At 32.5% G+C, this 23,461-nt stretch overlaps 4 protein-coding genes and 1 non-coding gene across 6 annotated transcripts; 1 reads left to right on the top strand and 4 right to left on the bottom strand.

The window, feature by feature from the left end:
• Window positions 1-28: 28 nt before the first annotated feature.
• LOC140662860 (solute carrier organic anion transporter family member 3A1-like) lies at window positions 29-13,697 on the bottom strand. 2 transcript variants are annotated; one of them, XM_072886529.1, is made up of 14 exons: window positions 13,377-13,693; window positions 5,803-6,294; window positions 4,841-4,894; window positions 4,379-4,484; window positions 3,158-3,374; window positions 2,880-3,026; window positions 2,473-2,688; window positions 2,276-2,383; window positions 1,947-2,183; window positions 1,287-1,829; window positions 989-1,178; window positions 736-924; window positions 484-635; window positions 29-367 (listed from the first exon to the last, which is right to left on the bottom strand). In XM_072886529.1, exons 2-14 carry the CDS (start codon window positions 6,213-6,215, stop codon window positions 75-77), a joined length of 2,865 nt encoding a protein of 954 aa, XP_072742630.1. In that variant the 5' UTR covers window positions 6,216-6,294; window positions 13,377-13,693; the 3' UTR covers window positions 29-74. The 2 variants fall into 2 exon arrangements, with proteins under 2 accessions (XP_072742630.1, XP_072742629.1); XM_072886528.1 differs by having other exon boundaries at window positions 989-1,829; window positions 13,377-13,697.
• Window positions 13,698-14,084: 387 nt separating this feature from the next.
• On the bottom strand, window positions 14,085-14,156 carry Trnap-ugg (transfer RNA proline (anticodon UGG)). Its single transcript has one exon. It is a non-coding gene; the product is annotated as a tRNA-Pro (tRNA).
• A 505-nt stretch (window positions 14,157-14,661) lies between these two features.
• Window positions 14,662-16,378, top strand: Mrgbp (MRG/MORF4L binding protein). The gene is made up of 4 exons (XM_072886545.1): window positions 14,662-15,083; window positions 15,173-15,294; window positions 15,528-15,882; window positions 15,969-16,378. Exons 1-4 carry the CDS (start codon window positions 14,969-14,971, stop codon window positions 16,121-16,123), a joined length of 747 nt encoding a protein of 248 aa, XP_072742646.1. The 5' UTR covers window positions 14,662-14,968; the 3' UTR covers window positions 16,124-16,378.
• A 312-nt stretch (window positions 16,379-16,690) lies between these two features.
• Window positions 16,691-17,209, bottom strand: LOC140662866 (small ribosomal subunit protein eS28). The gene has a single exon (XM_072886546.1). It carries the CDS (start codon window positions 17,143-17,145, stop codon window positions 16,948-16,950), a length of 198 nt encoding a protein of 65 aa, XP_072742647.1. The 5' UTR covers window positions 17,146-17,209; the 3' UTR covers window positions 16,691-16,947.
• A 1,933-nt stretch (window positions 17,210-19,142) lies between these two features.
• On the bottom strand, window positions 19,143-23,259 carry LOC140662745 (stromal membrane-associated protein 1). The gene is made up of 8 exons (XM_072886358.1): window positions 22,969-23,259; window positions 22,155-22,288; window positions 21,160-21,327; window positions 20,714-20,915; window positions 20,373-20,642; window positions 20,010-20,275; window positions 19,758-19,901; window positions 19,143-19,579 (listed from the first exon to the last, which is right to left on the bottom strand). Exons 1-8 carry the CDS (start codon window positions 23,084-23,086, stop codon window positions 19,460-19,462), a joined length of 1,422 nt encoding a protein of 473 aa, XP_072742459.1. The 5' UTR covers window positions 23,087-23,259; the 3' UTR covers window positions 19,143-19,459.
• Between the last annotated feature and the right edge of the window lie 202 nt (window positions 23,260-23,461).

Raw genomic sequence — 23,461 nt, 5'->3', positions numbered from 1 at the left:
GTAATTTGTCACAAATTTATACATATCATCAATTTGATATATTTATTTCTATAATTTCTAATATAAAATAAACATTAAACATCGCAGTTGCGATTTTCCGTCATACCACTTGGAGGTTTGATCTCAACATCTGGCTCTTGTATGGCAAGTGGTGCTTGCCTCGTATCGGGAACTTCAATTTCTATATTTTTTGAGCGATTTGTCGTCTCGGTTGAATCTTGCGTTTGATTCGACGACCCTGTTTCCTCGAGATTCGTTGACTTTGTAGGTTCTGTAGGCGACGAAATAGAAGATGGTGTTGCAATCTCAGAACTCGGTAAAGTCGCATCACCATCCCCTAAATTCTGATGTGGTTTCTCTTCAAATACTGCAATGATAACGTACATTATTGTTACATTGTATTCAAACAGTTATAAAATATATTATTATAAAATATATATTATAAAATATATTATTCTAATTATCTACGTAGACATTACGCACATTTATCTAGACTGATGATTGATCCTACAAACTCGTTGACAGTAAAAGATGGTGGTTGATCTTCCATTTGTCTTCTTCTTCTCACAAGCCACCAATCAATCAAAAATAGGGCCAAAGCTAAAATTTTTATTCCAGCACATAGGCCGACATATCTGAAACCATCATATTTAATGAGCTTTTGCATATAAATAAAAGTAAATATTTTTTAAAATATTATGTGTATATATATATGGGTTAAAGAAAAAATGTAACCTGTATCTAAATTGTTCAATATCGTAAAGTAAACATCGACCTCCTTTTTCTCCACAAGTGCTCTTCCATAGCAAGCACGTGGAGTCTATCAAGTTACCAAATAGTATCGGTGCCGGTATATAGCCAAATAACCGAAAGATTACAAACTGCATTCCCAAAGCAAAAGATCTTTCTTCTTCGGAAACGGATCTATGAAACAGATACTTTAATATGTCACAAAAAAATGTATTTATGGCATAAAAATACTATTTACCGTAATACTATCATGAGCAGAGGCATTTGAGTCACAGCAACAATAAATGTCATAAAGAATAAGAGAATCAAAAATGGAAATATAGTTCTACATGGTGAAGTACAAGGACCGGCGGTTGCTACGGGCACAACGGTCACTTCTGCAAATTCTGGAGCAGCCGGTGGTAACATAGTTAGATTACCATGTATACCTAGAAGACAAAAAAAAAAAAAAAAAAAAAAAAAAGAAGAAAAAACTTTCAATAAACACATAGAGATAATCACTTGAAAATATCGCATCAATATGTGACAAGACTTACATGCGCAATTTGTAAAATTCGATTTGGAACTAAAGGCAGTGCAACCTGCGTGACATGGACTAAAATATGTCAGACCATTATTTCCGCAAACTGGCTCGACGTCCGTCATTCGGCATTCACAACCAAAGTTGCATGCGGCAGTAAGATTTACTTGAAAGGGTTCAGGACCCTTTGTACTACTGTTAAAGTACGGAATAGTGGTCCCAGCCATTTTTACGTTCTCGCAGCCAAGGAAAAACAGCAGACCGTAACACACCAGACAAATTATATTTGAGACGAGAACAAATTGCACTGCGCCCTTTGGCCTTAACTCTAAACGTTTGAGCATACAACCGCCAAAAAAAATTCCAATACAGGCGCCTGGTATAGCGACAGAACCCGTAAAGATGCTGGCTTGACTCTTTCCCAAGCTGAACTGTGTTTCAAGATACTTGGGTAGGAATACTACAAAGCCAGATACAATTACCAATTCCATGCATGCTCCCAAGCATGTTACAACATAGACTGGATTACAAACAAGTCTCCACATACTTCGTGGAATATCTGTTGTAAGAAAAAAGATTAAAGATCATTTAATTCTGATTCGTCATGTGTTACTGCATTAATACAAATTTATTAACGAAATTTCGAATATTGAGAATTTAAATAACAATAATTTACCTTTAACATCCTTGCCATAACCGCTATCGTCTACTTTTTCCTTTTTAGGTTCTTTTGATTGCTGATCTTTTTCTTTTTGCGATAATGCTTTATTTTTTTCTATAATTCGTATTTTTTCTTTCTCACGTTGTAAAGTTTTAGGAAAACTGAAGAAAGGAATCGCTACTAAAACGAGGAGTAACCCACAAAGTAGGAATCCACCCCACCACATACCAACCCATCTGTGGTCTCCAGGATCTATTTAATTTATATTACATATAAATTTAGGCAACTTATACTAAAAAAATAATATATAGGACAAAACGTATACATCGAAATATTTTTCTTACCAATACTTATAATTGTTCCAGAAAACGAATCCATATGGAAAGACAAGAGATACGCTCCAAGAAGGAAACCTAAAACTGGTCCAAAGGCCGCCATACTATACATACAACCTGAAAGAATAATTTAATTAAAATAAAAATTTCGAATATATTATTTATCCACACAAATATTTGTGTAATGTAACAAACAAAAGACCCACCGATATATAAAGATGCACTTTCTGGTCTCACATGATCATCTATATAAGTAGTACCAAGAGTAAATAAAGGAGAACCTCCACATCCTAATAGTAACTGAGCAAGTACAAATAGCATAACAGGTCCGGCTGTAGATGGAGATCCCTGTATACAATTATCACCTCTTAAATTATTGTGTGGTGCTAAGGGAGGTGAAGATAACCCTGATGAAAGTCGACCTGTAAATAGATATACAAAGATTAAAAAATTAATTTTTAATTTAAAAAATAAATTTTTAATTTAAAAAATTTTCTAGTAACAGATGTATGTATAAAAAAAATATAAGATGTGTATATGCTTTTATTATATAAAAACTAACATTAATTTTTACGAATTCGTAAAAAAATAGTTGAAAGGTAAAAATACTTACCCAAGCCCATATTATCTTGTTCACGTAACGATACGCCACGACAGATATTATCTGAATTGGAATGATTTGCGGTTGTCGTCAAGTTGGGTTCTGCTGTGAAATGTGGCACCATAAAGATCATCGATCCCAATCCCATTATCACTGCACCTAAATCACGAAAGAAATCACGAATCAACAAATTAGACATCTAGCTAGATTTTTAATTGTAATGTGTAAAATCCACATTCAAAAGATAAAAATTGTTAATCTTTTTTTTTTTTAAGTAAAATTAAGATTACCGATCGCTATCCATACAGGTATATGTCTGCGACTGCCGAGATAACTGACAAAAATGACAGTGATAACATTGCCGATTTCATAAGAGCTCGCAATGAGGCCCGAAAGGCTGGACGGGATCTCAAATCTCTTCTCTATGGTTGTTATCACAGAATTGATGTAACCTGAGCTAAGCGCTTGTTGCAATGTAACAAGGAACGACAGGAGAAACACGAACACCTGAAATCATCGTGTACATAAAGCAGATAAAGTAACATAATTTCCAAGCATGTGTCATAATACTTGGAAATTACACGGAAAAATATACATTCGCGCAATGTATATAAATAGAGGTATTATATAAAAATGACACAATCTTTGAGAAGAGTCTTTCTATAGTTTTATCATTTGTACGTTTTGATCGCAACATGATAGATACATGATTTCGTTGCGACAATTGTAAGTATCTTCATATTTTAAATTAAGTCTTGCGTACACAGTTTATTTATGCAAAATGCTGATGTATCAAAAATATGTTAGAATCAAATTCTTGTGTTCAGTTCTAAAGAGGAACTATACGAATCAACTATGTAAAAAATTAATACATTTCAAGATTTACGAATTTGACATTGTGCACAGAATTTTTAGCCTTTAAAAAAAAAAAATAATAATATAATTAATTGTGAGTTAAAATAAAAATTTGTTCCGTAAAATATAATTTAATCTTAAACTCATAAATATTATCTTATATCGATTTTTTATAGTAACTGTTACCACGAAAATTTTATGATAATTGTACACGAAAATTCATGAAAATAAAAATTTTAGTTCCACAAAGCAACTCTTTATTTTAACTGATAAATTAATTATTAATTTTATATTTTAAAAAGAAGTGTTTTGTGCAATATCAAATTCATTAATCTCGAAATGTATTAAATGTAACTTTGACATATAGCTTCGTATAGTTCCTCCTTCACAATCACATGAGTATGAGTCACAAGGCCTGCTTTGTACATCCGTGTACAGATACCATAAATTGAAACGGCACTCACCGCTTGAGTGTGACAATGTTCTTGACATGAACTCATGTCGAGAGAGAGAGAGAGAGAAAGAGAGATTGTTTATATATAGTAATATGTTATTTCTAAACAATCTTATGTTGTTTCGTGAATGTTTTGGTATACATTTCCGTAAACATTTTTTTTCTTTCGAATAACTGTACAAGAAATATTTGCGTGGCATACCTTTATTCCGGCAAATCTCTGAATGAAGGCCGGCCTACAACTTAAAATTCCACAGTCCTTGGAGTCCGGATTAAACGGCGGAGTTTGAGCCCTCTCCTTCTCCGTCCTGGGTTCATTCAAGGAGATTAAACAATGAATAAGTAAAAATCTCAAATATAAGAATAGATAATTAAGAGCGGTAATAAAAATTCAAGTTTGAAAGAAACCGCGAAATTATGACAAGTCACACGTGAATGAGATAAGAGAAAATTATAATTCAAATGCATTCTATTCTATGCAAATAACGATACATTGCAAAACAAAGATAATTATTTCATTTTTTTGCTTAATATGCAATAGCTATTTCTTTTCACAAATAAGCATTGTCACGTGATATAGTAAAACATTAGATAACAATAGTTATACACAACACAATATATATTGTATTAGATGCGTAAGAACGAATAATAATATGAACTTTACCTATCTACCATAGAAGCACTTGGATTCCTGCTGTGACATTTGATGATAAAATCTCTGAAAAAATAACAGGAAGAAGAGAAAAATAAAGCATGAATACATTGTGCTGTAATGGAGCGGCGTGTACAAATATCAGTTGCAACTTGTGACGCTAACTGCGATAGCATAGATAGAGTTAAATTTTCTGTACGACAAGTATGATATAAAGCGCGCTACATCTTCATCTAAATTACACAAAGCATTACATGGAATGGACGTTATTGCGCTCTTGCAATATCTTTTTCGGCGGTGAAAGTATAATATAAATATCTCGACGTTATGTCGTCGCTCATCGGTTCTATTGGCGCGCGACGAAGAGATTTTCGTCATACCTATTTAACAAACTCTTAAAAGCTTTCTCTGATGAAATCTACTGCGTAAAGTAAATGGTAGAGCAAACGAGAGTATGTTGCGATAATCACAAAAAAAAAAAAAAAAAAAAGAAAAAAAAGTGATCTGGCAAATCTACTTGACGCACGACAATATATGTCATGGTCACCACGTGCTTTCACTTTCCATTTAAGCCGTTTCTCGCGATCATATAATTGCAATTTTATCGGCCGTATATGCATTTTACTACTATTTCCTAAAGCTTCATCGAAGCGACAACTTAAAAGTACATTTCGCATGAGTGAATCGAAAGCACAATGGTGCAAAATAATACATAGACTCAGCTTCGTAAGACAGAGAATGATACTTTAAAAACAAATCGACAAATGTGAAAAAATATGTCCATATATTACATTAATTAATTAAGAATAAAAATGAGATCAAAACGGAGGGGACGATAATGATTTTTTTCTCCACGAATTATTTAATAAGAGTCAAAAGGAGAGGTCTATCCTTAAGTATCTATTGCGTTGGTAACAGCCGCCTGATTTGGTAATCATCGCTGTAAAGAATTTGGGCAAAGCCGTTTCCCTCACCTATGATCCACAAGACCGGAACTTGGATTTCTACTGTGACACCTTATGACGGTGTCGTGGGTTAGTCTGCCGTTGGTCGCCTGCAGCGGATCCGCATTATCGTCGGTACCAGTGCCGGCGCTTTCCGCATAGAGACCCGTCATCGCGTACATACTTTCATTTCGTCGATGCCCGGCGTGATAATTACTGCCGGATTCGGATCTTCTGTGACCGAAAACACCGCTACTGCTCTCGTTTCTCTTATGGCCACTCTCGGATCGTTTGTGGCCAAAGGCACTGGATATACTCTCGGCACGTTTGTGACCACCCTCGGTTCGCTTGTAACCGACGAAACCACCCCCTGATTCGGTGCGTTTGTGCGCAAACATGCTCGAGCTGGAGCCGTTTCTCTTGTGCCCGCTGGTGGACGCCATTCTTTTCTCATCTATCTCTTCTTCTTTCGCGTCCTTTACATTGAATATTACGAGTTTAACGGTGACATTTTTTTGTTAGCTGCAACAGAAAATTATTAATTATTTATATTAATTTATTAAGTATTTATTTATATAATCATATACGCGTATAATATATGCAATAGCGCATTGTTAATTTTGCTCTTTCTTTTCTTCAATTCGACGACACGTTCCTGGAGCGGTAAAGAGATACGTAATAAGAAAGTTGACTCGTTAAACCGACTGTGCTTTATAAAGTCATACGATCAATTGACATCTTAAGATTCAACGGTTCAATGAACTCACTTCCGTAAAGGTCAGGGCCGTTCGGCAACGTGAACGTCCTAGCAAATCTCGGTATCATCTTTACAGAATTAAGTTAACTGGAGAATAACTGTAATTACTGTAATTACACATGATATATATGTTAGACCAATTGAAAAATTACTGTGACATATTTAAAAGAAATTAGCATATCAATCAGATTCTTGTTTCTTTTATCAGATACTACTGATGTTTCAGTAATTTTATATCGATAACTCTATCATGCAAATACGATAACTCTATCGTACAAATCATAATCAATCTTTAAAAAAATATGTTTAATTTTTCATTTTTCTTTTTTACAAGATAAGCCATCATATTTTCTCCATATTATATATTTTATATAATAGCTGCTTTGAGATTTAATTTAATCCTACGATGAACTTCTGAGTCTGTGATGTCCAGGAGCGTTTTTTCTTCGACTTACACGAAAATAATCGAATTTTTCCAATCGGCTCTACTCTCTAAAAAAAGTTTCTATAAAAAAGATTTCTGATATCATTAAATCAAAAATGAACCAAAAAATCGCTGACTATCAGCAAATGCAAATCGGAAACAGACACATCAAGTTCAGCAGTTCACTTTATACACACACACACACACAGTCTGATAAATTCAATTACATACATCAAACATGTATGATGACAAAAATAATTACTTATACTTTATAATAGAAATTTTCATCTTTTTGTTCTTTTTCAATGAATGTTTTTCTATGTTTATATTGTTTCTTCTGTTTTGTCCTTTATTTATATATCTAATTTTATTGCACACCAAAAAGATTATTTTTTGCGTTGGAAAATAAACAAATAAATAAATTTTAACATCCCTCCTACATCATTAATCTTATAATTGAGAAAAAAATCATAGGAAGAATATTTGGAATTTACTTATTTAGTAAAAAAAAAAAAAAAAATAATAATTTCTTTAATGTACAAATTAAAAATTTATCTCCTGATATCAAATATTTATTTACTCTTGTGATATATCCTGGAAAGAGATTTATATAACATGTCTATAATTATATCGGTTATATACATTGTGTATCTTAAAATGGTAATGATATATATTGAAAAATATGTATTTGATCAATAAAAATGCATTTAATAATTAAACTGCATCAGCACCGATTGATAATCGCTTTCTTATGGTTCGTCGTAAAGTAAGCTTAAGCGTGCGAATTCCCGCGCGCTATTCTCTTATGTTTTTTTTAGCTTATCGATCGCATGCGTCCTTGATTTCGTTCCGATAAAAAATTGAAGGGAGTATATGGCCGGATAATATAGATCGACAAATTCAAAGTCAGGGGTACTGTCGATACCATAAGATCGCGCCGAACTACCTACACGTGGACAGCGAGTTGTTTACACAGCAGGATACTGCTATATAGCTTATTGCGAGAGATTTACAGCAGATCAATCTCTTGCCTAAGCAACAGACCGATTTTCCATCATGCATTTCTGCATCTGATGTATGTGAGATAGTTGCTCGTTTATCAAGTAGGAAAATTAGCAACTCACACCGATGCAAAACAAGTTTCATAAAAAAATTTGCCAATTACTTGTTCCTACATTATTTTTTCTCTTGAAAAATTGGAAGAGTTCGTTTACATAAGCAAAGAAAAAAATGCAATTACGCGTCTCACATCGTGTATTAATTAAATATTGAAATATTGCTTAAAGTAGTCATAAATATACGATTTGATTTTTCAATTTACAATCAAGTTATATATCTTTCGAAGAATGAAGCCATAAATCGCCAATGGATTTATTTAACAATGGAACAGAGTTGTTTATTATTCATAAAGAAATAATAATTAGTCGCACAAATAATAAATAAATAAATAAAAGAAACATTATTATATATAATTATCTAATATTTAATGATTAGATAAATTATCTTTTTTAATGTATATGACTGTTCAATAGAATAAATTATTATTACGATCAAAATTATTATATTCGTTAGTTACAAAATAAACTATGACTCTTTTTTTCCATTCGTTATCTATATCATTCTAATAATTTTATTATGTCAATAAGATATCCGGACACTAAATGATATCCGTTTGTTGATAGTGCAAAGCATTTGTCATGCACGGAATATTCCGCCTTCGGAAGAAGTTCTGATAAAGTGTCTTATATCGATCGCATGCAGGGTTTTAACTTTAATGCTTAATGCGATTCAAAAATCAATCTTATATTTCTTTTTGCCCTCAGTCATACATACGCTTGAGATTTAATTCTCTCGATTGGATTCACGAATCTGAACGTGAAAACTACGAACAATCCTAACATGCATGCAGCCAAATAACTCATTACAATCGCAAATTCCGGCACACCGAATTGCCGTGCACCAGAATTGCCAGACACCAAGGAGCAATGAACTAGAGCATGTACCGTTATACGAGATTTTCAATCGTTTATTCATTTCAGACGGCTCGTTTCGTCGTTTCTTTGTATTCGTTAACTCATCATATATATGTAGGTATGATATATGGCATCATCATCGGAAAAGTTTCAGTTTTTTAATCATATATTTATTATTTATTCATTATTGGATTTGTATATTTTAAAGCTATTTTGGCGCATGTGTACTGATGAAAAATTTGTATAAAAATATATCGCATAAATTCGCGCATTAAATATCATATACGAAATATGAAGATTGCAAGTTTGTTTGTTTTTCTCTTTTTTTTTTTTTTCACGAGAAGAATATTTTTACCGAGAAGAATATCTTTATTTAGATTAATCAAAAATAGCTAATAATCGACGACAGCAAATCGTTAAATAAACGAGGCACATTTCCGTTCGGTTGTATAAATGCGGAAATGAATGTTGCGGGTACGCAGGGCGCCTCATTCGCGCGAATCGATCGAATCTGTAAGCTAGGTACTAGATATGACCAAGTCGACTCTAGCCTAGTGGCGATACGACCTAAACTGTCGAGGAATCCATCTATCCTCGTGCGCAGATTAAACGGTCCCTCGCGTGCTGGAAAGTCTTGGCGTTCCTCGCGATAGTTCGGCCACTAGGTCACCCTTTTACCCTTACATTTGTAGGAGCCGCACCGCATGATACTGCAGGGCAACATTTTGATTTTTCACCGATATGTTATTTTCCTTTTATCGATTTAAACACGCCCGCAACGTAATTGAGCAAAAAGGTAAAAAGAAATAAAAATCTAATCTATCATTTTAAAGAATATATATTTTTAAGTATTTTTGGAAAAAATGTCTCTCTCCTTACGTTTATTTCTATTAATAGAAATATGAGAATATGAAGTTTATCGTGAATTTGTGCTGTTAGAGAGAATTATAGGACATATATCTCACAATCAGATTATTGAATTACGCCCCAATATGCGATACTATATATTGTAGATCGTGGCACGTGAAACTTCAATTCACTATTGCACAACGCCTACCTTCGTGACCGTAGATTATTTGTCGAATGCAAAAACGAGAATCTAGGTACAGCTCAGTCAGATCAGAGCATAGTACGCCCTACATTTCAAAACCGATGATTCTTTTTTCATGTGCTTGTTTCATATTTTATGCTTGAAACTTAATGGCATTTACCTATGGCTTCACAATAAAATGTTCATTGATCGAAAGAAAACACATATAGATATGTGTGTGTGTGTGTGTGTTATAATAAATGGAAGATCCAGTATAATTTACTCATAATGTTTTGAGCTTTTGCACAATATAGGTATAAAACAAACATCGATAAATATCTTATATAATCATCTGTACAGACGAAAGCACTATCGTACCTATTATCGTATTTTAATAAAGTTTTGACGTCAGTTTTAAAATCAGGTAACAATATAAATGTGTACTGCAATGCAGAAAAATAGAATGCGTTATTATGATTCGACGAGTTATATAAGTCAATGCTACAACGATAACTATAACACATGCGCATTTGCATGTTATATCTTACAAAAGTTTTATTACATTTCGAATAAAAAAATTTTATTGCTTTATTGACACGTATTATAATCTAATCGAGTTGAATAATCACTTGGAAATTCCATGTTTTTCTGCCTTCAAGACTCGACAAACAAAATTTAATTATACGGGAGTTTAAAATTTTTCATTATATAATATTTACTTTCTTATACTGTTAACTAATCAATAATTAAAATCCATTTTTAAGCAATAATTAAAATGCCATTTTTAAGCAATAATTAAAATGTTATTTTTCAATTTCGATATTTCAGGTATCTTGACAACATTCCTGTCTTTTTCGCTCATCTCTTCCGGATATGTTATTAAGAGATTTTTAATGGCATTGGATGGTGTCCAAAAAGTTCTTTAATACAATACTGTTACAGCGTTAATTTCTGATCGTGATCTAATGGTACCAGGCAAAACTACGTACGAACCGATACGTTTGTAGAAAATTTCACATACACTCACTCTTATAATATTATACAGATACATGTAATTACATCCGTCTATATAAATTAACCTTGATGTAGATATAAAATTGCACAGTAATAAATAAGAGTAAAAATCAGAATCGTTTTTAATCTCTCTACAAAATATCAGTTGAGCATACTTTGTAACCATGACCAAATAAAGATCCACGCGTGGGTTTTCTCACGTACGTACGCACTTGAAAGGCCTCATGCCGAGAAGAGAGCACGAACCCAACGAGAATGAGATATTATGAAACGTAAGGGAAAATTACAAATAAATATATTTTTGATCATTTCGATTTCGCGCGCAACGCACTTTATCCTCGTTTTACACGAGAACGGGGAAGTTATCAATTATCGCAAACTTGCACTTTCAAATATGCGTACGTGCGTACAAATATACATACGCGCATCGGAAGTCTGAAACGCCGATTCAGCATTGACATAAATATTAATACATACTCGATTTGATTAATAAAAAAAATTTATTGCCGCGATGATCGTAAAACTCGATGAAATATCTCGTGTCCTAGAACTCGAAAGAATTTCATTTGACTTAATCAAGAGACATTAATATTTTGACGTCAGATTTATACGAGAGAATTTCCTAATACGTCTTTCCATTTCGCGTAAACTTGACGTCATTTCTTTCAATGCTTTTCTGCTTTATTGTTTATGTTTATCGTGATATATATTTCAAAATCTTTCCCATTGTTTAAAGTGTAATTTTAAATATACAATAGGATGATTTTTATCGCGTTATTCCAACACTGCCGCTTCGGAAAACGATATTATTCTTTACAAAGCTGAAACATACCAGTTTAATAAACATGCCAAATTTTGCGACGGTCGCATTGAGAACCATGGTTCATATTCGTCTACGAGAAATGTATTACGTAACTGTCACGATAATGAAATGACCACTCAAGAAACACACAGCGATGTATACGTGACTTTCAATTTTAATGGCAATGATCGAAACTTTCCAAGACGAGTTACAAAATCAAGAAGGATCTCTCGAAGCTAACAGTCGTCGCATATAACGTTAATTTTATATTGCAATTTATTAAAAAAAAAAAAAAAAAAAATGCCATTGCTTCAGGGAAAAATATATTTATCTAGCTATATACATATACAGTTTTTTCCAGATAATATTCAGTTCCTCAAACTGCTGATTAATTTCCTTTGATTTACTGGCGCGTAAATATACGCTACAGTAAAGGGGGATATTTTATTCCTGCAGTAGCTTAATGGATGCCTACGTGAGCCAATTATGTTAATTGGCATAACAATTAAAGCTACAACGATCGGAGCGATTACATCAATTTTGCATACGGCAAGAAAGATGTAATACATAATACACGAGATTAATATATTATAATTTCCAAGAACTTTCTTAGTTAATTTTCGATAATTACTAAAGTCTTGTCAAATCGTTTGGAAACGCACGCGATCGTTTTATTCCACAAAGCCTTGAAATTCTGAGATAAACACATAACTATGAAATCATGTTTGTTCAATAGAATTATCGTACATATAATCATCTGAGAAAGAGAACAACTCTTAAGAGGGAAAGTATAACAAATTTACATTCTAAATTTACGCAAATATATCCTATTCAAAATATTCCTGATTTTTTTCTTTCATCTTGAAAAACAATATATACTTTTAAGCATAATTATCTAAAAGTATCTAAATTCTTTCACCTATTGCAACAGTATAACCATATTGAGTACAGAAAATCATATATACATAACTTTCAGTACATATGTGATGTGAGCTATACTCGATTTTTTTTTTAAGATATAAAGAAAAACAAAGACAATGTCTTTGTCTTTAGTTTATAAAGTCTGATTCGCCAATTATTTTTAATTGTGTTATCGTACGAAATTAAACAAATTGCTTCGAAATAATGGCTTTTTAATCCACAAAAAATCCGAGCAGTATTACTCAAAAGCTTGAGAGAAATGAAAACGACGTGGAACTTGGACTATATTTTAAATGAAAGGGGAAAGATCCAGGCGCATATCGTATCTCGCGGAATGCTCGAGATAAGCTCGCGGAACAGCGGTGTTTTGTGCAGCGCAGCTCGAAAAACATGAGGTTAAAGGGTAGTCCGAGAACCGATGTTCTTTCACGATCGCGAAACGTCGTGCTTATGCGACGTAAAAACTCGATGGAAATTTTTCCAGCATAGATTAACACGATATCGTTACAATCCCCGAGTGTGACGCATCGCAGCCGCGACGAGTCGAGGTAGGCTCGTAAAACGGGATCTTGTGTCACGCGACCTAAATCTCTTTGTGGAGCCTCGAATCGAACAAAAGGTTAGGAAAAAAAATCTCGTCTAGGAGCACAACTATATAAATGAGGGGGATGTGGAAAACTTACCGAAGAAAGAACGCGTCGATTGACGGGGTACTCTTTTGTTTATCCAGGGCAAAATCCTCGTGCTGACCCGCGTTGTTCCCCAGGCTACATCGCATAAACGCACACTCGCACTGTTCACACTACGCGACAGTAGCGATCGACGAATTTTCGTAGACTTGCCGATGCGCGTTCGTTGCGATGGCTTCGGCCAGCTTCGGCCAGCTCCGAACAGATCGGTAGAAATTCGCGGAAATCACATTGACAGTCATTCGACCGTCAGCTCGCTTCGAGGATCATAGACCAGCTGTGTTTTTGCCTGACCATCGAGGAACTCGGGCATGCGCCCTCCACGGTGCTGTCTTGCTCGAAAAGGGGGCGCCATTATCGTAACGCGCGTCATTCAAATGTGAAAAAAGTACAGACGTTTTTATGGTATACTATTTTTATCGGTATACTAATGATTAGATAAAAACGGAGACCAATTAAGTTTTTTCAACAGTTTGCAAAATTAAGTAAATTAAAATAATTAAAATCTTTGGATAATTTTTTTTTTTTTTATTTTAATTAAAAGGCACGTTAGTTTTAATATATTATAACGAACATAAATAAGTTGGCTTTGCAGAGTTGACCTCTTACAGTTCTATTATTTTTATCAATAATTTATTTTCTATAACTTTGATGATAAATAAATAAATAAATAAAAAAGTTATTTTTATAATACAAAAAATAGGGCCCCTCCGGGATTTGAACCCGGGACCTCCTGCACCCAAAGCAGGAATCATACCCCTAGACCAAGAGGCCTGATGACCGTTCACACTTACAAAAGAGTAGATCTGCTACGTAAGAATACATAATTACAAGATTGAAATTATATTTGGGAAAATATTATAAGTATTAGTACATTGTTTGAGTATCAAAATAATCGAAAGAGAAAAGAATCTGTTATTATACAGATAGAAATTTATAAAACAACACATCTACACGATACCACCTAACCTGATATACTACAATAGGTTTGTTCATTTTGTCTGCACTTTTTGCACTCAATTCCTAGTGAGTCAAAAATTGGAGAAAATTCTCTATTCGAGAGCCAATTACTAGAGTCCCTTTAAATAAGAGTCTGGACAACCTGACAGTCTTGGCTAAATTGTGCGAGAGAGACAGAATATATACGAGAGAGAAAGAAATAGATAGAAAAAGAGAAGAAAGTATACTCTAACCTATAGAAATTAGCCAAAATTTGACGAACCAATCAAAAGTGACTATCTCTTGGTCAGACTCTTATTACTTATACATCTCTACCAATTACGTGATATTGAGTCCATCTGTGTTTTCTTGCTGGAAAGCTTCTTTGTAAATATCAAAGAGGAAAGATCTTTCCTCTTTGGTAAATAGTAAATATACACAAAACATATTTAGATAAATTGAACGTATTATCAACATTCGCGTGTCAACAGGATACACAGGTATACGATAAATGAATTGATCTGATGCTTCTAGAAGAGGACGAAAATCTAAAAAGGAAAGGAGAAAAATTAATGATTTGATCAACAACAGCCAAGTGATATTCAGTCTAAATAAGTTTCATTCGAGTGTATAGCATTGTCAGATTTATGTATAAGATGGCCGTAAAAGAAAAACAAACGGAATCTTCATTCGAAGAGATAGAATGGAACGTGGAGAATGAAATTCAACTTTTCTTCTCTATGAATGGACACAAACCAGTTGGTAAGGTGTAAAAGCTAATGCAGCGGTTCGAGGTTATGTTTACCATTATTGTGTATAAACAATTCTCAACTTAATAAATTATTTTCAAGGTATCAATAAATATTTTCACATGGTGTGTGTATGGGAGAAATTTCGTGCTGCCATTCATAAGGATGTGTCATTGAAAATGATATGGGATCATTTGGAGTCTATGTACGATCTTATGGCTTTGGTAAGCAACATTAACGTAGAAGTAAGACAATTCAATATTTAGAAGCTAGGTCTTTGTTAATTTAATTATGTCGCATTATTTTTTCAATAATTTCTGGATTCATAATAAGAGAGTTGTATCTAGTATTGAGAAAAAAGTATGTTATTATTAGAAAAAAAAAAGTTTAACATTTTTTTAAACCATACAATATTTCACTTCTTTTTATATACACATAATTTTATTTTTTTCAATAGGATGACATGGAAGATTTACCTTTTCCCAGTCAAGAGATGGATTTTTCTTTGCCAGAGACAGAATTTGTAGGTAAGCCTCGAAAGAAGGAAGAATTAGAGACAAAACTAAAGGATCAGAGAGATAAATACAAAGAGATTAAGAAAGAAAAGGATATTAAAGAAAGTTTAAAAAAGGACAGTACACTGCGTGATTTTAAAGGAAGCAAAGACTTGGAAAAAAAGAAAGAAGAAATGAAGAAATATGTGAAAGAAATGGAGATCAAGAAGGATAAATTTAGAGATGTCAAAGATACAAGGAAGGAACATAAATCTTCGAAAGGTCGTTCAAAAGGCAAAGACGATGTGGAAGAAAGTGGTAAATGACATTTTAATCTTAATTATATAATGGTTTGTCCTAATCAATAATTGTTTTCTATAAATTGCCATTATATTTCTTTTAAGCATCGAATGGAAAGAAGGAACGCAAGGACTCTGAATCTGGACGTGAACTTTTAAAAAGAATTCCCAAGAGACCAACTAGGCAAAGTGTGGACAGTTCCTCCAAAGCTTCTTCTAGTCCACGTGATACACCTCCTCCGAAACGAAGAAGGATATAACAGTTATCATAAATGTGAAAACATTTATATTTAATATATATTGTATTATATTGGTTCCAAGTTGTATAATCTATCATATGTGATTATTCTAATATTTTATTGTGTTCTAACAATGTGGACATGTATATATGAGTCACTTAATTTTTATAAGAGATTTTACACATGTATCTTAAATATATATAGTCCTATTTTCTAAACATCTTTTTAAATGTTTAATACTTAAGTAAAATAAAGGCAACACGATACAAAATTTACTTTCAATACATAATATAAAAAGTAAGATATTTTCATAGTAGTTCAGAATAGAATAAACATCTTAATTATCTATAGTTCTATTTCATACTGCTTTTTATTTCCTGATATATCAAGTTCGTTACATTTTCCTATAATTCATATATATTCAAAATATATAATTGTTTTATAGTGAATGCAAAAAATAATACAGTTATCTTGCTATTTAAAAAAGAAAGAACATGAAATGTATAAGCGCTCATTGATTATGTGACTTACGAATAAATCTTACAAATTACAATTGTGAAAAGGAAACGCAAGAATAAGACTGAGAGGTTTGTGGTTACCAGCCGAGATTTATTGAAAAAAATTGTGGAATTCTCATTGCGTTAGGAATGTTTGTAAAAGCAGAATGTGATCTCCGTGATCGGCAGTATCTTCTCGGGATACACGTGACAGGAGTACTCGTCATCGTCGACGGTTCCTCGATCCAGAATCCATGTGTACAGGACTCACGTAGTAGACATCCAGAGCTGATGAAGTCCGGTGGTGGCTGGCGACCGTTTCTCAATATATATAACTGCTGTCCTGCATTATCGAAGCCTTCTCGCCTCGCGTTCAGACTCGAGCAAGGTTAGGAGATCGCCTTCCCGAACCGGTCCCTTCACGTTCCTGATGATCTGTCGATTTTGCTCGCCCAAGAACTCCACTTTCACCTGGGTGCACTGCCCCTGCGAACCAGTGCGACCCAGGACTTTGATAACACGTGCCAAAACGACTGGTTTGTCCATATTCGATCTTCACGTGGCTTATGGATAAATTGTCTAATGAAAAAGGAAGAGCTTGCGACTAAATAACACGCTAAAGCGACGCAGAGTGGCGTAAATTCCGTTGACTTCCGGTGAGTTGCTACTGTCCAATAGCAAACATAACGCGCCAATTTTGAATTTACTTTAAAAACTGCACGAGTGCAAATGAAGCTTGACAGGACTATCAATGCGAAAAAATATATTTGTCTTTTGTAACTGAACTTCTTTGTTAGACATCATGTTGTCTTTCTCTTCAGTTTAAACTTAATCGTTGATTAACTTGCAGGATGACATCAAAATTTCTACAAATAATATAATTATCATTATATATTCTTCATTAGAGTCAAAATATAAAATAAAAATTTTATAAAAATAGAAAGAAATATTACTACATAAACTTTTTGATTTTTCGAACTGTAATAAACTTTGTTATTAATGATTATTTATGACTAATTATTAATGATTTATTGATGAGAAAGTAAAGAGAAAAATATTAACATTATCGAGAGCATACAAAGATACATTGAAAGCCATTTCAGTTATGATCTTATAAAGAATTGATAACAAACATAAACATCTTGTCCTTCGAGCATATTCACACAAATTTAAAAAGCGAGCTTATATTATTATTGTTAAAAAATAATAATTTATTAGGTTAATAAAAATAATAACATGAAGAAGAAAGATGATATAAGGCGCAGAATGTATAAGGACGTAAATAAAAATTTAAATTTTTTTAAAAACTTATATTGTCTCTTTTTTTGACGTTATTAGTATTATTATTATTTTCAAATATTTTAAATCTTATAGATATTTAATTCCTAGAAATATTTAATTCTTATGTTGAAACTGAATAAATAAATAAAAATTATTAATTTTTCTTAGGATTAATAATTATACATATACATTATCAATATCAATAATAATTGTCACATATAACAATACAGTAAATTTAACATTATTGCATTATATCTTATAGCTGGCACACAACTTCTACAATCTACTACGTCATATACTAATTAGTATACAAATATTTATATATATATGATTAATAAAATCAAATATATATGTAAAGACTTGTGTTAAATTTTAACATTATATATATATATATATTATTATCTTGTACTTTTTCCCTTTATTTTTTTGAGAAAACACTTTACATTTAGTTTCAGATGTTCAAGTTACAAGAAGATATATTATGTATACATAGAATAATTATGTATACATAGATAGAAATATTATGTATACATAGAATAATATTGATTGAAATGGATTTTTGAATTTATTTAAATTTCAACTTTTTTTGCAATTGTTTAATTATAAATGAAAACTTATTATTGCTAGCAGTAAGATATAATTTATGAGAATTTTCCTCGTAATTCATAAATATATAGTAATTAATTATTAAGAGAGAATTATTTTAATCATTATAGTAATATTCTATGCTTTATTCAACTAAAATACATATGTGTGATATCATGTATTTATATTATCTTGCATTTATTCCAATAATACAGAATAAATGTGGACACATATTGCACATGTGTCGATTAAATAGTACCTTAAAAATACATTGAAGATCTAAGGCTTTTTACATTTCTGATAAAACTTGTATATGCATGTATATATATCTCTATTTGAATCAGAGCTTGATATTGATATAATTTTAACAAATTATATTTTCGATGCTATCGATACGAGAATACATACTTTATGTCATCTCTATCCTCTGCTTCACAGCATTTCTATTTTTGTGAATAAACTCACAAACATATTTTCGCATAGCATGAATAGCAACGAAATCCGAGCTAAAATTATATCACTTTCCGTCACCGATTTGAATTAATACTTTGTTGTGATGAAAATGGACCCTGGGATGTACTTTAATCGCAATTACAAAAAGCTCTTATTTTTAACAGCATATAATTTGTACCATAAGATACATATTTAATGTCGCTAACTAAATAACTCCTCTTACAATCAGTCAGAGATTTGTTTTATTCCAATTTTTTTTTCACCAACAATAACATTAAAAGCTAGCACAGACTTCTGAAGAAAAATATTTTTTAACTCAAAACACTATACACATTCACGAATTATGAAACAGTATTCGAGTAGGTTCTTTTTTTGTGTTCCCATTTCTGTGCTTCCATCGGCTCTATTACTATCTGAAGCAACATCCGACGAAAAAACATGGAAATGTTATTATGATGGATAATACACAGTCTACTGACTGTCGACATTAGTATACAACACTGAATGAAATAACAAAGGTTCACAATATTTGCAATATCTTTTACTGCCACAAGTTGGTGGAAAGAGTTTGCCCGGGTAACGCAGCAGCATTGGCAGGTTTGTTTGTTGTAGAGGAAAAATTCATATCACCCAGAGACACTTGGGACATTTGTTGTGGCAACTGAAATATTACGACAGATATAAATAATAAATGATACTGATAGGCTTGATTTAATACAAATAATAACATTATAACATAATGTTCACATAAAACGAAAATGCATAACTTTATATATTCGTATTTAGTATACACATATACAACACAAAGTATCGAAACACATTTATCGAAATTTACATACTTGAGCAGCGGCGAATGCGGTTTGTTGTTGCTGTGCTGTTAAATTGAAGAAAGGATTACTGCCAGGAGCTGGCTGAAGATTTTGCGTCAACATACCACTCCACCCATTATTACTAGTAATACTACTTTGTCCTAACTGCATCATCTACAAAATTAGAAAAAATTGAAAATTTAAATGTGAAAGAAAAAAAAAAAAAATTAAAAGGCTAATTATATTAATATATACAATAAATATGTGATAAACTTTATTTACCATTTGAGGTGGCATTGTGATAGCAGCATTTGGTACACCATTTAGTTGATTCATTTGCCCTATATGTAATCCTAAAGGATTGGGTGCTACCGTACCTATCGAACTAGGATTTGTTATAATTTGATTTTGATTGACAAGTATCTGATTTGCAACTGGCATTTGTGCAGGCAATTGGCCAATTTGTCCCAGAGAGCTTTGTTGTCCAAATGAACCCACATTTGACATCTGCTGTTTATATGGTATAGAATGTTGAGAATACACTCCTCCTAAAACATGTAAATAAGAACACGCATAAGAATACATAATATTTAATGTAATGTATTAATTTTCAAATCAATAGTATTTCTGTTACATGCGCATTACCTGGAACACCATAAATTGCTGATTGATGACTTGGTGTACCATATAATGCTAAAATACTGTCCTTTGTCATTTTACTTTTTTCTTGAGATAGTGGTACAGTTTGCTCAAAGAAACTTTCTTCTTCGCTTTTACTTATAGCAGCAGTTGATTTACTTCCATTAGAAATATCATTTCCAGTTGTAGTGGTTGAAGCAGGTGGTGCAGACAAAAAGGAAGAAAATACATCATCTCCAGAACCATTTGCATTTATTTGGTTAGTTGTTGGTGCATCTGTTATGATATTGATGTGAATGAGATGTTTAGATCCTAGATTATATGTATAAGAGATGAAAAAAACATACCAAGACCTAAGAGATCCAAAATTGCAGAGCTTTCTTTTGTTCTACCAAGCTTAGGACTGATAGAACTGCGAGGTTTTGGCAATTGAGGCACTACTTCCGGTTTTTTTACAAGAGGGAGTACAGTAGTTGTAGCTTCAGAACTCTCCTTTTTCCGTCTGCGTTGTCTCTCAGCCTCTTCATCAAGTTCCTTATCCCAATTGACCTACGACAATAATATTTTTTATTTAAACTAGTAAATACCATAGTATAATTGCAGATATAAAATTAATCCATACAAATAATTTTTCATAGATATATAATCTTTTGTAGACAAGAGATAATTTATCTGTAGTAAATAAATATCATAATTCACAAAGCAAAACATTACAAAATTTCTTTATACACATACATTGTAATCAAAATTATATGTTGAAAAGCAAATATTGAAATAGATATGACAACTGTACTTTTGGTAAAGGAGGTGGCACCCATTCTCTCGCTATGTACTTTTTGTGTTCATATTTTGCCCGAATAAAACTTTCAAGGCTACAATCTGTTTGCGGTCTTCGGAAACTATCTGGAAGATTTGCCTCATAGACTGCTCTGGCTCGAGAATTGCCCATTTGCTGCAAGCTCTAGAAATTTATGAAGATATTCTTATTTTAATAAATTAAATAGAACACTTTAAGTGATTAATGCATCAATACTTATTTAATATAAAGTTTATATAGATTGGCAAATATAAATAAAATAAAATAAAACACTTAATAACTTCAATATAATATAATGAAATATTTTTGCTTATTTTTTTTTAGAATACATATATATTGTTTATTTCAGTAATTTAAAATCTAAAATATATATATATATATATATATATATAATTCTACAAAAAATATTATATATATAGACAAAAATTAAAATTCTTAAAATGTAAATATTATTAGAATAAATTAAATATATGAGCTATTTATAAGATTTAAAAATAAATTCGAAAAGTGGCGAGTAAGAGCAAACGCTGTTTTTAGTGCGCAAAACTTTTTATTCTAACAATAAGGCCTAATTTAATCAATTCTCCTAACGAACGTTTCGGTCAATTTTATGACCTTCCTCAGCGCAAAAATACAAGAACAGGTGAGAAATACTAGTTTTTTTGCCATATAACTGTATAAAAAAAAACTAGTCTCATCTGTTTTTGTATTTTTGCACTGAGGAAGGTCATAAAATTGACCAAAACGTTCGTTAGGAGAATTGATTAAATTATGTCTTATTGTTAGAATAAAAATTTTTGTGCACTAAAAACAGTATTTGCTCTTATTTGCCACTTATCAAATTTATTGTTATTAGAATGTTAAAATTGATATTAATTTCTCTGTAAAATCAATTGTGTGTGTATTTATAACAAGATTTGAATAAAAGTTAAAATATTATAAAGTGTATACATTATAGTACATATACATACTACTACTTGTTCTGGTGTCCATGTGTCTAAATTAACAGATTTGACTTTGCTTATATGCACGCCAAGATTTCTGTGTATACCAGCGCATCGAATACACAGAAAAATTCCCAAGTTCCAGCTAGCCCATCTTGGTCCTATAAAATATATATTCATCCAGAATATAATAAATATGTTTTATCTAAGAGAATGGAATCTATTTAAAATTCCATAGAGAAAAAAATGATAAATAACTATCAATAAAAATTTTTTGTCAATCAATTGACCTATTTATATATAACAAGATGGCATATATATATACATCTGCAATTATTAATTAGAAACTCTTAACATACAATAATACATTGATTTCTGTACAAAAACGGCTGTATATTTTTTTATCAAAATTAATTATCTGTCAAGAAACAGAAGATACAGGAAGGAGAAAGAGTGAGAAGAGGGGAAGAGAGAGAGAGACAGAGAAAGACATGCATGTGTTCGCCAATTTTCGAGCCAACATTCGAGTGCTTGTAATTATAAGCAATAATTGAAAAAAATTTTTGATGACGTTACGCGTTAAAGACAATACCCTGACAGCGTGTCAGCACGGAAATCAGAAATCCATAAAACGCTTCGAACATTTTATGAACTTACGTCATTTCATGATCGATATTCGATACATATAAATATTGATTTTAAGAGATTCAAAGGCGATAAAAATTAAAAACATAATATAAAGCATATTAAAATTTTTTGGAAAAGGGTCAGCAGTGGGAAAGTGTAAGAGGAAAGTGTATGGAGTGATAAAACAGTACAGTCTCCCCGTTGTCAGACAAACCTTTCGCGTCACAGTCAACGCAATACTTGTTATCTTCATCGCGGAGCATCTGCGTCAGCAGGTTTTGACATTTCTCCTGGATCTGCTTGGCACGCTCCTTTTCGTGACGGGACGTCATTTTCGTTGAGAGCGTCTTCGTGAAATCGCAGACCACGCGCGATCGCGACTTTCCAGTGTCGCCTCCCTGCGATAACGCTGGACAGACGCGCGGCGCGACAATACCACGTAACGGATTCCGTAGCGTAAGGATTCCATTAGCTTCGGTGGCCGTGTCGCGCGGTCACCGAAGAGATAACGCACTGGAGACGCGCAGCCGTAGGTAAATTTCACGTCGTTATCAAACGGGGAAGCATTCGCGCAGAGAATGACGCATTATACCGATCGATCCGCGAGGCGCCGTTCTCGATAATTATTTGAACGAGATTCTACAAGAGTCGTTTAGAATTCATTTATATATAACGCTGTTTTACGGAAAAATTTCATTGCCTGCACT

Source organism: Anoplolepis gracilipes, chromosome 2 (genome assembly GCF_047496725.1).
Source record: "Anoplolepis gracilipes chromosome 2, ASM4749672v1, whole genome shotgun sequence".
In the NCBI taxonomy this organism is placed as follows: Eukaryota; Metazoa; Arthropoda; class Insecta; order Hymenoptera; family Formicidae; genus Anoplolepis; species Anoplolepis gracilipes.
This window is presented reverse-complemented; position numbering and strand designations above follow the sequence as displayed.